This window comes from Ictalurus punctatus, chromosome 18 (assembly GCF_001660625.3).
Source record: "Ictalurus punctatus breed USDA103 chromosome 18, Coco_2.0, whole genome shotgun sequence".
In the NCBI taxonomy this organism is placed as follows: domain Eukaryota; kingdom Metazoa; phylum Chordata; class Actinopteri; order Siluriformes; family Ictaluridae; genus Ictalurus; species Ictalurus punctatus.
In genome coordinates, this window is record NC_030433.2 from 4,873,468 (window position 1) to 4,887,971 (window position 14,504).

At 38.1% G+C, this 14,504-nt stretch overlaps 2 protein-coding genes and 1 non-coding gene across 4 annotated transcripts; all 3 read left to right on the forward strand.

Annotated features, from left to right (window-relative positions):
- Positions 1–118: 118 nt before the first annotated feature.
- Positions 119–7,107, forward strand: LOC128628807 (macrophage mannose receptor 1). The gene is made up of 9 exons (XM_053688031.1): positions 119–171; positions 318–368; positions 2,488–2,868; positions 2,995–3,381; positions 3,550–3,954; positions 4,100–4,453; positions 4,617–4,631; positions 4,898–4,980; positions 5,368–7,107. Exons 2-9 carry the CDS (start codon positions 344–346, stop codon positions 5,479–5,481), a joined length of 1,764 nt encoding a protein of 587 aa, XP_053544006.1. The 5' UTR covers positions 119–171; positions 318–343; the 3' UTR covers positions 5,482–7,107.
- Positions 7,108–7,716: 609 nt separating this feature from the next.
- Positions 7,717–14,079, forward strand: nop56 (NOP56 ribonucleoprotein homolog). 2 transcript variants are annotated; one of them, XM_053687999.1, is made up of 12 exons: positions 7,717–7,854; positions 8,715–8,804; positions 9,517–9,631; positions 9,825–9,992; positions 10,176–10,374; positions 10,961–11,148; positions 11,339–11,490; positions 11,845–11,945; positions 12,216–12,364; positions 12,659–12,780; positions 12,974–13,135; positions 13,221–13,430. In XM_053687999.1, the coding sequence occupies exons 1-12, from the start codon at positions 7,852–7,854 to the stop codon at positions 13,287–13,289; spliced, it is 1,518 nt and encodes a 505-aa protein (XP_053543974.1). In that variant the 5' UTR covers positions 7,717–7,851; the 3' UTR covers positions 13,290–13,430. The 2 variants fall into 2 exon arrangements, with proteins under 2 accessions (XP_053543974.1, XP_017347620.1); XM_017492131.3 differs by having other exon boundaries at positions 7,718–7,854; positions 13,402–14,079.
- Positions 12,819–12,893, forward strand: LOC124629190 (small nucleolar RNA SNORD57). Its single transcript, XR_006984100.1, has one exon. It is a non-coding gene; the product is annotated as a small nucleolar RNA SNORD57 (small nucleolar RNA).
- Positions 14,080–14,504: the final 425 nt, after the last annotated feature.

Here is a 14,504-nt window from a genome sequence, read left to right on the forward strand (position 1 = left end):
CTGCCGCCTTAACTGTGATTTCCCTTGATGTTGAATTCAATAACCGGTCTTACTGCATTTTACCAAGCTCCTCCCAGATGCTGTTAATTCTATTGTTCAGAATTCTTATTAATTCTTGGCAGGATAAGATTTGTTGGCAGAAAAGTGCAAACAGGAGACGAGATCTACGAGGTGAAGTTTTTGAATATAAGACTTACATTTCTGTGCCATCACCAAAATGAATATGATTTGAGTAGTTTCATGATTTTAGCAGACTCAGTTGCATAATTCATGTAATGCATAATTTTAATCATTTTTTTTTCTTCTAATATTCTTAGAAAAATATTCTAATATTCCAGGAGCCATGTTTCATCTTTTGCTGCTCTTTGGTGAGTTGTACATTTTTTCTGTATCGCATGATATATATAAGATAGATATTTATAAAGATTACTCATTTGAAGCAAACCTTGAATTTAATAATATTATTAATAATAATAACTTGTCAAAAATAATAACTTGTAAAAAAAAAAAAAAAAACTTTCGAACTTCATAACTTTAATAACAAAACTTGCAAGAGTATTTACTAACAATATGGAGTATGTGCATTTTACATGTTTGCCTTGATCGATTTTATTCTTTGGGGCATTTTTACTTAAAAGTGTAACATGCAGGGTGGTGACAATTTATATAGATTCATTTAGCACCCACATTATGATTTACTACTAAAAATGTCGTGAGAAAAATGTGTGTGCAAATTGATAGAACCAAATGGCTGGTATTAAATTTGCATAAATATGTTTTTGCCATTTGAAGAGAAGTAAAAAAAAAAAAAAAGTATTTTAATTAAAAGTTCTCAAAATTATATCAAAGTACATCAAGATAATTAGAAAGTTTACTGAATTATGACTTAATATTTCCGTGTTAAAGCTCATTTCTAGAGAGAGGGAGAGAGATCGTAAAATTACAAAATGTGGAGGAAAACATTCAAGTGCATCAGCTATTATTCTTCTAGTGCATCCCCAAACACTTCCTTCCCAGTGCATCCCACATTCCATACAGTTTTTCCCCTTTACATAGAGTACATTTACATTTTACATTTATTCATTTAGCAGACGCTTTTATCCGAAGCGACTTAGAAATTAGAGCAGGGTCTAAAAGTCTGAGAGCACTTTGAGATTGTGTTGCTTTTTCTCATTAATAAACTGAACATTTTAAAGAAAAAAATGTAAACATAAAAGGAAATGTTCAAAATCTTTAATATTCCGTGTTCAAGATTTAGTGTGATGTATTGGCTACTGTTTAAATGTAAGCACATTTGTGACATTTGTAACTCTTTTGTACAAAAGGCCAAATATCCCTTGAAATTTTTCCATTCCGGTGAAGAACGTGTTCAGATGACACACCCATGGTTTTGATCAAACATGACTCATCGGATTTTACATAAACTTTTGGATTCAAAACAGCTTGAACTGTTTCAACTGTCATTAAAGCAAAAGGGAGACATTCCAAATACTAAGAAATTTTCAGAATTCATGTAAATATTCTATACAATTTTTAATTTTATTACTGATAATATAATTTATAATGATTTTTTTTTTTATTAAATTTGTACAGCTGGTAAAATAGAAGCATTTACTTTAGTGGTCTCTAAAGACTTTTGGATCCCTCTGTACTGAACAGACGCACATGGCAGACACTCTAGACCAGGGTTGGGCAATCTTATCCGGAAAGGGCCGGTGTGGGTGCAGGTTTTCATTCTAACCAAGCAGAAGCCACACCTGAATCTAGTGAAAGCCAAGATCAACTGATCAAACAGGTGGAATCAGGTGTGCCTCCTGCTTGGTTGGAATGAAAACCTGCACCCACACCGGCCCTTTCTGGATAAGATTGCCCACCCCTGCTCTAGACAAACTGATTGGTGGACTTTACACACAAATAATTTACATGGACATAAACCTTACCCTCGTAAAACCTAATCAAAGGTCTGATTATAACTAATCCTCCTGCTACCAAACACTGTGATATTTTTACTAGCTCATGAAGAGCAAGCTCTGAAAAAAAAAATCCAAAAGCTTTTACTTCCTTTTACAAAACCAATTACATACAACAAAAAACTACGAGACAACGAGGCAGGGCATAGTGCAATTGTAATGATTATTAATATTAGTTCACACTAATAATGCACATTTGTTGGATGATTCAAGTGGTTCACCCATGGCTAATGTCAAAACTTAGCACAAGCAAAAGCTTTTTTTTTTTTAATGTTGCTTTCTCTTGCTATTTAGTATGTCATTCACACAGGAGTTCTTTAAAAATGACCTGCGAATCTTACAAATAACTACACATCTGCAATTTTTCTGATTGCACACACAGACATTAGTACTCTTTTTTAAAAAATTGTTCATTTTAAATTTTAATTTTTTAAATTGTTAAATAATTTTAGGGCTTCCTTGGTATTATATTTCAAGCTACATTCAACATGCAATAATGTTATTGTGTTTTTAATAGGGTTTTTCAGCCTCAGCGTCTGTCTCCCTCGTCAATATCACTTCATTAATGAGAAGAAGACCTGGGCTGAAGCACAGAGATACTGCAGAGAGAATTATGATGATTTAGCCATTATTAATAACACTATAGAGGAATGGGCCCTTACTAACGTAATAAACATATGGAACAGTGGCCAAACCTGGATTGGACTGTATGATGATTTGAACAGCTGGAAATGGTCTCTGGATGATGATTCTTTTTATAAGGAAGGAGAGAGAAGCTTTAGAAACTGGTACATACAGAAACCAAGGAACTGGAATGGAGACAGTTTGTGTGTAGGTTATTCTGGAGTATGGTATGAGGCCTCTTGTTCTTCGACACGTACCTTCCTTTGCTTTGATGGTGAGCACAGCACTTATGTGTATTCTAAATGAAAATATTTTAAAACAAAATACCTTTAGAAACAAATACATATAGTACACTTTCCCTTAACAAGTACAGTTTTCTTGATACATCCATCTCTTTTAGGTAGGGTAAATGCCAGTGAAAGATATGTCATGGTTTCTCAGAGACTGAACTGGACTGAAGCTCAGAGCTACTGCAGAGAGCATTACACAGACCTGGCCAGTGTGAGGAACGACACAGAGAACCAGAAAATCGGATCATTGTTTTTTAATAATTATAATAATAATGATTATTATTATAAATATAATTCTCATTATATTCCGGTATGGATTGGCCTGTACAGAACCAGGTCTTGGTCAGATAAAAGCAACTCTTCATTCAGCAACTGGAAACCTGGACAACCAGATAATTATGCACAGAATGAATCCTGTACTGCCGTGTCATTTAATGATTCTGGGAAATGGACAGATGAAAACTGCGGTCGAGCTTTTCCATTCCTCTGTTACACCAGTGAGTATATTCGTGAACATTTTTTTACCTGTACAGTGTTTGTCCAGAGCACTAATATACATTCCTTAATGTTACTTCTATCTAATGAATGCCCACTGCCTATAATATATTCAAATAAAAATAAAATGAACAAATATTATAACCAGTATTTTTGTTGCCCTTCTTAAGCAATGTCATCAAAATCATCAAAATCCTGCACAGGATCCTCATGTTCCCTCCATCAGTATCACTTTATTAATGAGAATATGACCTGGAATGAAGCACAGAGATACTGCCGAGAGAATTACACTGACCTGGCCACCTTTGATAACATGGAGGAAATGAACACACTCCTTAACACAGTAAATGGCAGCTACTCAGGTTTAGCCTGGATTGGACTGTATGATGATCTGGACAGCTGGAGATGGTCTCTGGATGATGATGCTTTCTACCAGGAGGGAGAGAGAGACTTCAGAGGGTGGGTCCAGCAACCTGATAACTACTATGGACAAGAACTGTGTGTTTCCATGAATCCAACAGGGGAATGGTTTGACATGCCTTGTACTGACAGAAAGGCTTTTGTTTGCTATAATGGTAAGAATGGTATGTTCTTTCAGTATGTGTGAACATTCATGCAGCAGTACTACCTGCTACTCTAGTTGATCTGGACTCATAAATATTAATGATGATACAGTTATTGCCTATAGGAAACTGATTTTTACAATGCTCTCAATCTTAGGTACAAATAATACATATGTGTGGATTTATAACGCAATGACTTGGGAAGAAGCTCAGAGCCTCTGCAGAGCAAATCACACAGACCTGGCTAGTGTGAGGAATGAGACTGAACTTCAGCAGATACTGAGCATCATGAACGGCCACGAGGTATGGATAGGTCTGTATAGGAACCGATTATGGTCAGATCAGAGAAACTCGACTTTTACATATCGGAAACGAATGATAATTGAATATTTTGGCGAGACGGAGCGTTCAATTACACAACACCGAAATCAACGCTGCACAGCTGTACATCTTTCTGGTGACTGGACAAATGAAAACTGTTTTGTCAGTTTCCCTTTCATCTGCTACACTGGTGAGTTTATCTCTTCTCCTTTCTGGGTAGTACAAAGAATAATATTTTGGCTACTAAATCTAGAGAAAAATACTAATGTGAGTTGACAGTACTAATGTTTCCAGGTGTTCCATGAGTTCCAGCTATTTTATAATATTCTAAATCTGTCTTCCTTTTTCTATAGCAGCATTCATTCCAGGTGAGTTAAAACAGTATGTATAATTGTTCTTAAACCTTAATAGACATATCCAGGATCCGGTCATATGTTACATTTAACAGTTAACTATTAATTTCAATAAGAAGACTTTCTAAATATATAAGTTTCCAAAAATAGACATGGTTAATTTAGGTTTTAATTTACACAACACTGTGTGTCTTTTTGCATGTATAATTGCATATGTAAAGCATACATGTGAATGTGAATGAGTTTGCTTTACTGATTATAATGCAAAATCTTTATAACAGGTGCTGTGATGGGACTGCAAGTGAAAGTCAAAGCTAATGCAAATCCCTCGTATTCTGAGATTAAACGACTGGTGTTGATGAAAGTGAGTAAACTTTCCAGATATAATGTCTGAAACAGACAGATGATTATTCGATGTTCCTAAACATTAAATATTATTAGTTATTAAATTGATTATTGGTTTATTATCAATAATTATATTTTAATATTAATAATTCTTTTTAATTATTAAATTGGTATGTAATTATACAAACTATCACCTATATAGAGAAACTATAACAATAAATATTATGTTATTTAATTATTATGTAATGTATAGAAACTTTTCATGTGTTATATTTTAAATGTTGAATTGATCATAATTAATTTGATATCTAACATGATGAAGGACATTTGATGAGATGTGACATATTTATATGAAAGAAAAAAAAGTATTTGCAGGATTTATATAAATAGTTCACATTTTTGTCAGCTTGAAGAAGAAGTGCGCAGACTGGGACTTTCAAGGAACGTCACTTTGAACGTGAGAAATAAGCTTGGTCCAGCCAAGGAGATTGTGGAGGACAAGTCTGAAGGACATTTCTAAGTAATGTACAGAAAGGTACCTGAAAAAAGAAGAAGCAAGACTATGGCACATACGATGGCACACGAACAGGATAACAACAAAAATTTGACAATCAGATGCTGAAGCACAGGACCTTACAAATTGGTGCTAATCAGGGTGAAACAAGACACAGGTGCAAGTGATAGAAAACATAACATGTGCTGGGACTGATGGGAAGTGTAGTTCAGTGCCCCTTTTGCGCTATCATGACAGGTCCATGAAGAACAAAGTCTACATTCATCTCTGTTGAAACATAAATACTGTTATTTAAAATGCTACATTACAAATAAGCTAAGTGAATTAAGGATTTGTTAAATAAACAAACTGAATTTTACCATAACAAAAATATTTACAGCTTGCAAAATCCTTGAAATGCCTCCTGGCTTTGACTATAAAAATAGCAAATCACTGTTATTACACTAAGTTGTGAACGAGCATAATTTTCTAAGGTGTAATGCAAGCAACAGTAAAAATTTTAATGGTTAAACACACTGACGAGCTCCACTTCTCTTTAAACTTGCATTTTTCATGATTGTTGTCACATGCTGCATCTCAAACTGTAAACTCTGACATTACATTCAAAAGTATTTACTAATTTAGAGCAGGGGTTCCCAAACTTTCCCAGGGCAAGGCCCCCCAAATGGCATTAACATTTGACCGAGGCCCCCCTTTTGCAAGATGTCTTTAAAACACATTAAAAATACAGACTTCTGAATAAATCCCCCCCCCCTTTTTTTTATTAATAATTATATCTTACATCTTTACATTACATTACATTAGGAATTGATTGTGTGTGTGTGTGGTTGTCTGAGAGTGAAAATTTATTTTTCACACCAAATTGTTGAGGCCCCCTGGGCGCCCCCTGGCGGTCCCCACTTTGAAAAACACTGATCTAGACAGTGCAGAAGACTACTACATAAAACAGACCTTTCAGACCTTAAGGTTACATGAGAGTTTTTTTTTACATTCAAACATTAACTGTAATAGAAAAAAAACACTAAATAATATTCTAGAATAGTACTTAAGTATGTGAGTTGAGACACAGAAGTAGTTTGTTGAGTAGTGGTAGACGGGTAGAGAAATTATATTGCTAAACGTCACTACTGCACATTTCAGAATAGTGAAAAAATACTACAATAACACGTACCCTAATCATTTAACGCAGCTTGTCTGAATGTGCCTTCTAGTAACATTTCACAATATTAGCAACCAAAACCAATCTTTGATATTTCTAACATTAAGCTGTAAAATAAACGATTGAAACAAAAGAAGAGCTTGTGAGTTTCTCCCCATTTGTAAATCAAATGACCCCTACTTTTGGAACCACTGGTGTAATATTTTATTTGTTGGATAGGAATGAAATGTATGCTGTTTATTAATTATATTTCCTCAAATGAATTTCAACAATTAGAACACTGTACATATTTATGTTTGTTGTCATTTATAGAAACTTTTGATGTGTTGTATTTTCTGATTTGCAATAATCATATATTCAACATTACCTACTACCTACTTGTGTTAAGGGATGCTATCTGACTTATTTAGTAATTCTTTTCTGTATTTGTAGTTAAGATTGTGTCGATTAAAGCCCACTCTGATTACACTGAATGAAGGATTGTGTGAATGGTTTTTGAATGCAGTTTATGTATTGTGTGAAGTAATGCTATTCATAAAGGTAAAAATAGGGAATTATATTGTTTAACCATCCTGTTATGTTATGGGTCAATTTGACCCATTTCCACATTTGAGATGTCTGAAATACTGGTTAATCTCTCTTTTTGTCTTATTTTTATTTTTTTTATTTTTTTTAACTTTTCCTCATTTAGGGTCATGAACTTATATGCAAATATTTCTTCTTATGGCTTGTCTCGGACAGCACTGCACTGAAATACAATAATAAAAAACAAACAAACAAACAAAAATAGCACCTCAATCAGTAAGAAAAATACGATCATAATTCTTCAGAAACTTTTTATTCTTATTGTTATCAATGACATTAAGGGATTTTAGCCAGAAAGACATCAAATCAAGGCTTGAGAAATCTTGAGAAATTTGTTTTTGTGAAAAGAATATACATTTAAAATAAAATATAAATTAAAATATATCTTTCAATGAAAATGTTATATCATATTTTATAAAAGAAGATGAATAACAGCTTAAGTCCTCCCAAACCAGGAGGTGCATCAGTCTGAGCGCGAGCGCGCCTTCTGACGTCACCGGGTTTATTCTCATATCGCGAGAGTTAGTCAAGGTGTTCACGTGGTCAGCGTGCACGAGCGTGGTGGAGAGCTTCTTTCTTGGCCGAGTAGTAGAGTGAGAGAGGAGCGCGTGGCGCACCAAAAGAACCTCAATATGGTGAGAAGTCTTGTTAATGTGTAAAAAAAATATATATATATAAATAAATAGACGTTTTATTGCATAAAAAGGATGGGTGTAATGTTTAAATTCATTAGTGAGAACGTTTAGTTCACATTAGGTGAGAAATAAGGTGTTTTGAGTTGAACCGTACCGTTAGTTAGCATAGTGGGCTAGTTAGCTGAATCTAGTTTGGGCCTGTTCACTTGTAATGTAGCGCAGTCTTTCTTTCTAACCTAAATTAACGATAATGAAAAATATTTTATTACCCTGTACTTGATTCGTAGTAATGCCTTGGTTTATGTTTTGGGTAGGAAAATAGTTTTTGCAGTGCAGGCCTGGAGCGTTAGTGAGGCCTCGGCTTGACTGACTCTTTTTTTTATCACCTGGAAACCGTGATATCTTCTGTTTAAATACTTTTTTTTTTATTATTTGATTTCTGCTAAACATTATATTGTCTATTTTGTGTTTTCTGTCGGGTTTGGAAATAAAAATATATATATAGGGGGTTAGCCACGCATTCATTTTTAGTGCTGCAGGAGAAGCACGTGGTCTGATCGGAGAAACACGTGGTCTGACTTCAGCTTTAGCTGGCCACTTTAACTGAAGTGCTGAAGGACAGGTTTTTTCCCCATATTTTTATTTTAATGAATCACTTTAGATCGCTTATGGTGCGCTTTGATCCACGAATTTATTCCACGTACGTTGAGAAAGAACATAGGTTTGCAATCAGGACTCAGATTGGCGGTGATACCACGTGGAGCTTCCTGTAGAAGTTGTTGGTGTGGGTTTTCCCCCACATTTTTAAAGTCAGAATAATGCTAAAGTTTTAAGATGTTGGTCATTTGTCCTCTGTGCAGGTGCTGCTACACGTGCTGTTTGAGCATGCTGCTGGATATGCGCTGTTCGCCGTGAAGGAGGTGGAGGAGATCGGCATGCTGCTGCCTCAGGTCTGCTATAAGCATCCACCACCATGCTTCACCTACTCCACCACCTTTTCTGTTAGAGCATTAAAAGCTTCTTTTTGTAATATGCCCAAAACAAAAACATATTTATATATACGTCTTTGTTTCTTGATCCATCGTGTTTTTGCTCAGGAGCATTTCAGAGAAATTTTATATATCTGATTATATAAGCCACAGTTATGTCCAGAATATGGCATAAGAGGATTTTTATTTTTTTGGTCAGCTGACCTGGAAGTTAGCATCACCCTGGTTCTCTGGACAAAAGTCAGATTGGATTTTTTTGGTGGCTAATTTGTTGATGTTATGTGTCAAAACACTGACTTCATGCCCAACACACCTCAAGTGAGGTGTGTACAGATGTATCAGAAATAGAAAATCTGAATTTGATGGTGTGTTGTGCAAGTTTGGGCCAAGATTGAAGCATGAAAAGGTGGCCGAATTTTTGGTACTGGACCGGTAGCCGTTGGGAATATAGAGATTTCTGAGTCTGGAAATGTTTGTCACCCTGATCCTCAAGAATTGTAATATTCGCTTCTTTTCTTAGTCTGATCTCAAAAGGACTCCTGGTTTTACGCAGAAATGATGTAATCACAATGATTTGAAAGTACATCCTAAACCCTGAAAAGCCGTTTTTTCAACTCGTTCGGTTGCCTTCCACTTGTGCACCCTTTTTAACGCCAAGCTGTGCTCTGCTCAGGTGGAGGAAAGCATCCTGAACATCGGTAAATTCAACAGCGTGGTGAAACTGGCAGCTTTCTTCCCGTTTAAGTCTGCTCAGGCTGCCCTGGAAAACATAAACGCCATTTCAGAAGGTATGTTCGTATTGGTTTGAGACTTCCGAATCTCAGGTGTTGTGATGCATCAATAATCTGTCAATCCACTGAGTCACTGTGCTGACAGCATTTCATGAAACTGAACACCTGTACAAAATATGATGTATACTGAAAGCACCTTGGCCAGAAGAGCTTGGATAACTTGGTGCCTGTTTTTTATTTTTATTTGTAGGAGTCGTCCATGCTGACCTTAAGCTGTTTTTGGAGACTAACTTGCCTTTAGGAGGCAAGAAGAAGGCTGCGCTGTTGGGGGCAGCCGACGGCAAGATCGGCGCAGCACTGCAGGAGGAGCTCGGCGTGTCCGTCCAGACCGGAGGGGTGGTGGCGGAGATCCTCCGAGGTTTGTTGAATGAATGTGAATCTGATAGTGGTTTGGCAGTGCCGCCTCTAATGATGTATCTACATCCACTGACATCTGATGTGTCATACTGAAAAACTGAACTGTTGGCTGTATGCTACGAAAGCGTGACTTGGTCACCGTTTTTGTTTGGTGCTGATGTCTTGGTGTATTTTCTGTCCTCAGGTGTGCGCTTGCACTTTCACTCTCTAGTCAAGGGCCTCACAGCTCAGGCTGCATCCAAAGCACAGCTCGGTCTGGGTCACAGTTACTCCCGGGCTAAGGTCAAGTTCAACGTGAATAGAGCCGACAACATGATCATCCAGTCCATTGCCTTGCTCGATCAGCTGGACAAGGACATCAACACGTTCTCCATGCGTGTTCGGTATGCAGGCTAGTTTGGATGGGGGTGTTGCGCTTATGAACTAATCCAGGGCTCAGCTGGTTGTCTCTGCATGGTGTGTGAGCCCGGATACTAACTGATTTAAACTCTCCCTAAACGGCTGCCTGATATTTATGTAACGCGTTTTTAAACTGTGGTTTGCTATCCCTCCGTGGCCCAAACAGACATGTTTACGTGTAATCCGACCCTGATTTTTCAATTTTCAGCTTAATTAGTTGCTTGTAAATGCCCTGACTGCCAACATTGGTTCGGTTTAGTTATCAGGGGTATTTTTTTGCACGTAAACACGTTTATTGACATTATGGAACCTGTGTGCGCATTTGCGGTGTTGTGTGATTGGCAGCCTCCTGACGCTTACCACAGACAGCATCCCATATAGCGCTGGCTGTATAGAAAGAGGAGGGAGACCAAACGCCGTTCCTGGGCACAATTCAGTCTGTCCGAGAGGCAGATCACCACCTGAGGGCGGAGACAACCAGCTTGGTTTGGATTTCATACTAATTCTCTGCCTGTGATTTGGGTCAGCTTTGATTACAACATGAACCCCCCCCTCTTGTTTTGTGTTCAGCGAGTGGTACGGCTACCACTTTCCTGAGTTGATCAAGATCGTAAGTGACAACGCCACATACTGCAAGCTGACCAAGTTTATCGGGAACAGGAAAGAGCTGAGTGAGGAGAGCCTGGAGCCTCTTGAGGAGATCACAATGGACAGTGCTAAAGCCCAGGCGATCCTGGATGCATCCCGCTCATCTATGGGTGAGACAAATACGTCTATTATTGTTATTTAGGAATTTCATCCGACTTGGAAGTCATGATGTTTTTATAATCTGTCAATCCACTGAATCCATGTGATGCCAGCTTATCATTTCACTGAACATCTGAGCAGCTTTAGGAAAAGCTGAGAAATGTGGAGTGCATGTATTAGCACTTTGTTTCTTTGTTCCAGGAATGGACATCTCCCCCATCGACCTGATCAACATCGAGAGTTTCTCCAGCAGAGTTGTGTCCCTCACAGCTTACAGACTGGGGCTGCAGGAGTACCTGCGCTCCAAAATGTCTCAAGTGGCCCCCAATCTGGCAACCCTCATCGGTGAAGTGGTGCGTTAATACAAACAATGGTCACTTAAAAAAATTTGTAAATATTTTTACTGTCAAAACGTTTAGATTTGCTTTGTAAAGAATCCTAACGTAGCTAACGAATAAGTCTCAGATGTTCCCGTCACATACTTTGTGAAAGCGTAGTAACTAATAAAGTTTGGATGACTGTTATTAAACCCACCGAAATATCATACTTTCCTTGGTGGATTTTTTTTCAGTCTTTTTGTCTTGTTAGCTCAGCCTCTTAACTCTAGCACACATCAGGCACCCAATACGTATAGTAAAAAATTGTGTACAATAGAATCCTCCTCTCGATCTATAATTAATGCACTTGCTTATGATCTTTGCTCTCAGGTTGGCGCTCGTCTCATCTCCCACGCCGGGAGCCTGACTAACCTGGCCAAGTACCCGGCCTCTACAGTGCAGATCCTCGGAGCAGAGAAGGCCCTGTTCAGGTATTGGGGCTCCCCGTCCCTGCTGGGGTTTCAGGCAGCTGCTGTGATGGCAGGGCAGGGGCAAAGCTACAGCGGTTGATTTGAGTGTGCCTGAACACACCAAAAGTGATCCCGCTCTTATGCTAACCCCCCCCCTAGTCTGAGCAGCTGCCCAGGGCTCGGAGAGGTAGTCACAGTAGAATTAGTGCCCGTTTAGCCAAGAGTGTTCGTCTCGAGTGGTATTTCGTTTAGCACAGTGTTTCAGTGCTGTAACTTGTTCCCTAAATCCAGGGCGCTGAAGACGAGAGGAAACACCCCAAAGTACGGTCTGATTTTCCACTCCACCTTCATCGGCCGCGCTGCTGCCAAGAACAAGGGGCGCATCTCCCGTTACCTCGCTAATAAGTGCACCATCGCCTCTCGGATCGACTGCTTCGCTGGTGAGACTCTTTCTCAGGGCAGTGATACTTAGTGATTGTGGTTTTTACAGTAATACTATTTGACTTGGTGAGCTGGTTGCAATTAATCACTTACTTGTGATATTAACTTCTCATGCCCATCACTGGTTGTAACCTGGATTTGCTATGATGTCATTTATTTTTCGTCAACAGTATTCCACCCTGCTAGGAGTGGATGTTGAAATGTCAAACTGAGCAAATTTTATTTGAGCAAGTCGGATAAAAAGGTGCGTACTTGAGTCAGTCCATTGCTAACTCTTAAATCCGTCGTTCCAGACGTTCCTACTAGTGTGTACGGAGATAAACTGAGAGACCAGGTAGAAGAACGGCTAGCGTTTTACGAGACCGGTGAGACGCCGAGGAAGAACGTGGATGTCATGAAAGAGGCGGTTGTACAGGTTAGTTCGTAGTTGGAGTTTCTTTTTTGGTACGCTGCTGTGAATGATGACGACTTTTTTTTACCCTGACTCTGACATGGAGGCAAAAAAAACTGATTTAATGAGCCTGACACAGCACTTCTGAACATTTCGAAAGCCTGAACTTGTGGTTGGTTTTTGTTTATAAGTTTGTTTTGTTTTGTTTTTGCTGCAGGCTGGTGAAATGGCAGCAGAGATGAAGCGCAAAATTGAGAAGGCGGAGAAGAAGAAAAAGAAGCGTGAGAAGAGAAAACTGGAAGCTCTGTCCATAGCCGAGGGAGACGAGGTAGCGGTTGAAACCAAGAAGGTCAAATTGAACAGGGATGCTGAGACACAAGTAAGTGAGCTGTTTTGTACTGTGCACTCCAAACTGCATGAGTAGACTAGAGGCAGGATCTTAACCCAGCACTGTCTCTGCAAAGGCCATGCCAAAGAAAAGCTGCTCCGAACCATTGAAAGGCCCCTCCCAGTGGGTTTGGTCACTGAAGTGAGCAGGACAGACTGTCTTTCTTTTTTTATTTATTTATTTATTTATTTATTTAAATAAAGGAAGAAATGAACTTGTTGGTTTGTTTCTAATGTTTATGGTTTGTCCATGTGAAGGAAAATGGAGAGAAGAAGAAGAAGAAAAAGGTAAATGTGGAGGTGCAGGAAGAGGAAGAGGTGGTGACAAACGGTCAGGAAGAGGTAGCTCCTCAGAAAAAGAAAAAGAAAAGAGAGTACAAAGCTGTCGAACTGGAGCCAGAGGTGAACGAGGAAATTGAGGAACCCGAACAGACTGACAAGAAAAAGAAGAAGAAGAAAAAGAAGGCAGATGAATAATGAGCCACCCTTAAATAATGATTATATTTTTTAATACTGTACAGTTTTTTTTGTTTTTTTTTGGACAAGAAATCCTGTTCAGAATGTACTGCGAAATCTTTCAGTTTTTTTTTTTTTTTTTTTTTTTTTTTAAATCATTTTCCTTAAAGTCTTTGAGCATCTGTGAGTGAGCACTGTGCCTCGGGCTCAAATTAGAACAGTCTGCCCATTTTATCGGTAGTGCACCTCTCAGCCGTTATAAGTGTCCACGCTTAATGTAAATATTTTGTCTAACAGAACAAGGGGTCTGATTAAATGATCCATAATGGAAACTATCTGCCGAATATATAAAACTGTCTTGGCTTGCAATTGATTGGACTATAAAGACCACTGCAGCTGTTTGAACCACCAGTATTTAATGTCTTCATTGTACTTTTTTTTTTTTTTTAGCTGAAAATAAACGCTGTATCACTTTCCGTACCTGAACTGTAGCCATTCATGCAGGAGCTCTTGATGCTGACTTTACACCAAGCTTTTGCTCTCACAGGTTAAATTATTAATTTTATTTTATTTTATTTTTTTTACATAAAATAATACTTTGGCTGTGAGGAGAACTGCAGCCAGTTTAGCGCTGTTGTGGGTAAAGAAATTTGTTCCAGTCTCTTGGCACTGCTATGATGCAAAGTTACATTTTTGTATTGAGAAATGTCTATGCAAGCACAATGCAGTAAAAAAAAAAAAAACCCATTTAATCACAGGACTATCATTTGTGACAATTCATCCTATGATCATGGAGAATGTTGAATTCAACCAAGAATTCTATTTATTGTAATTCTCACATTGTGACAGTCTTGTGGTTGAAATTGCACAGGGGATTAATTCAAATGACCCGTTTGTGCTTAACA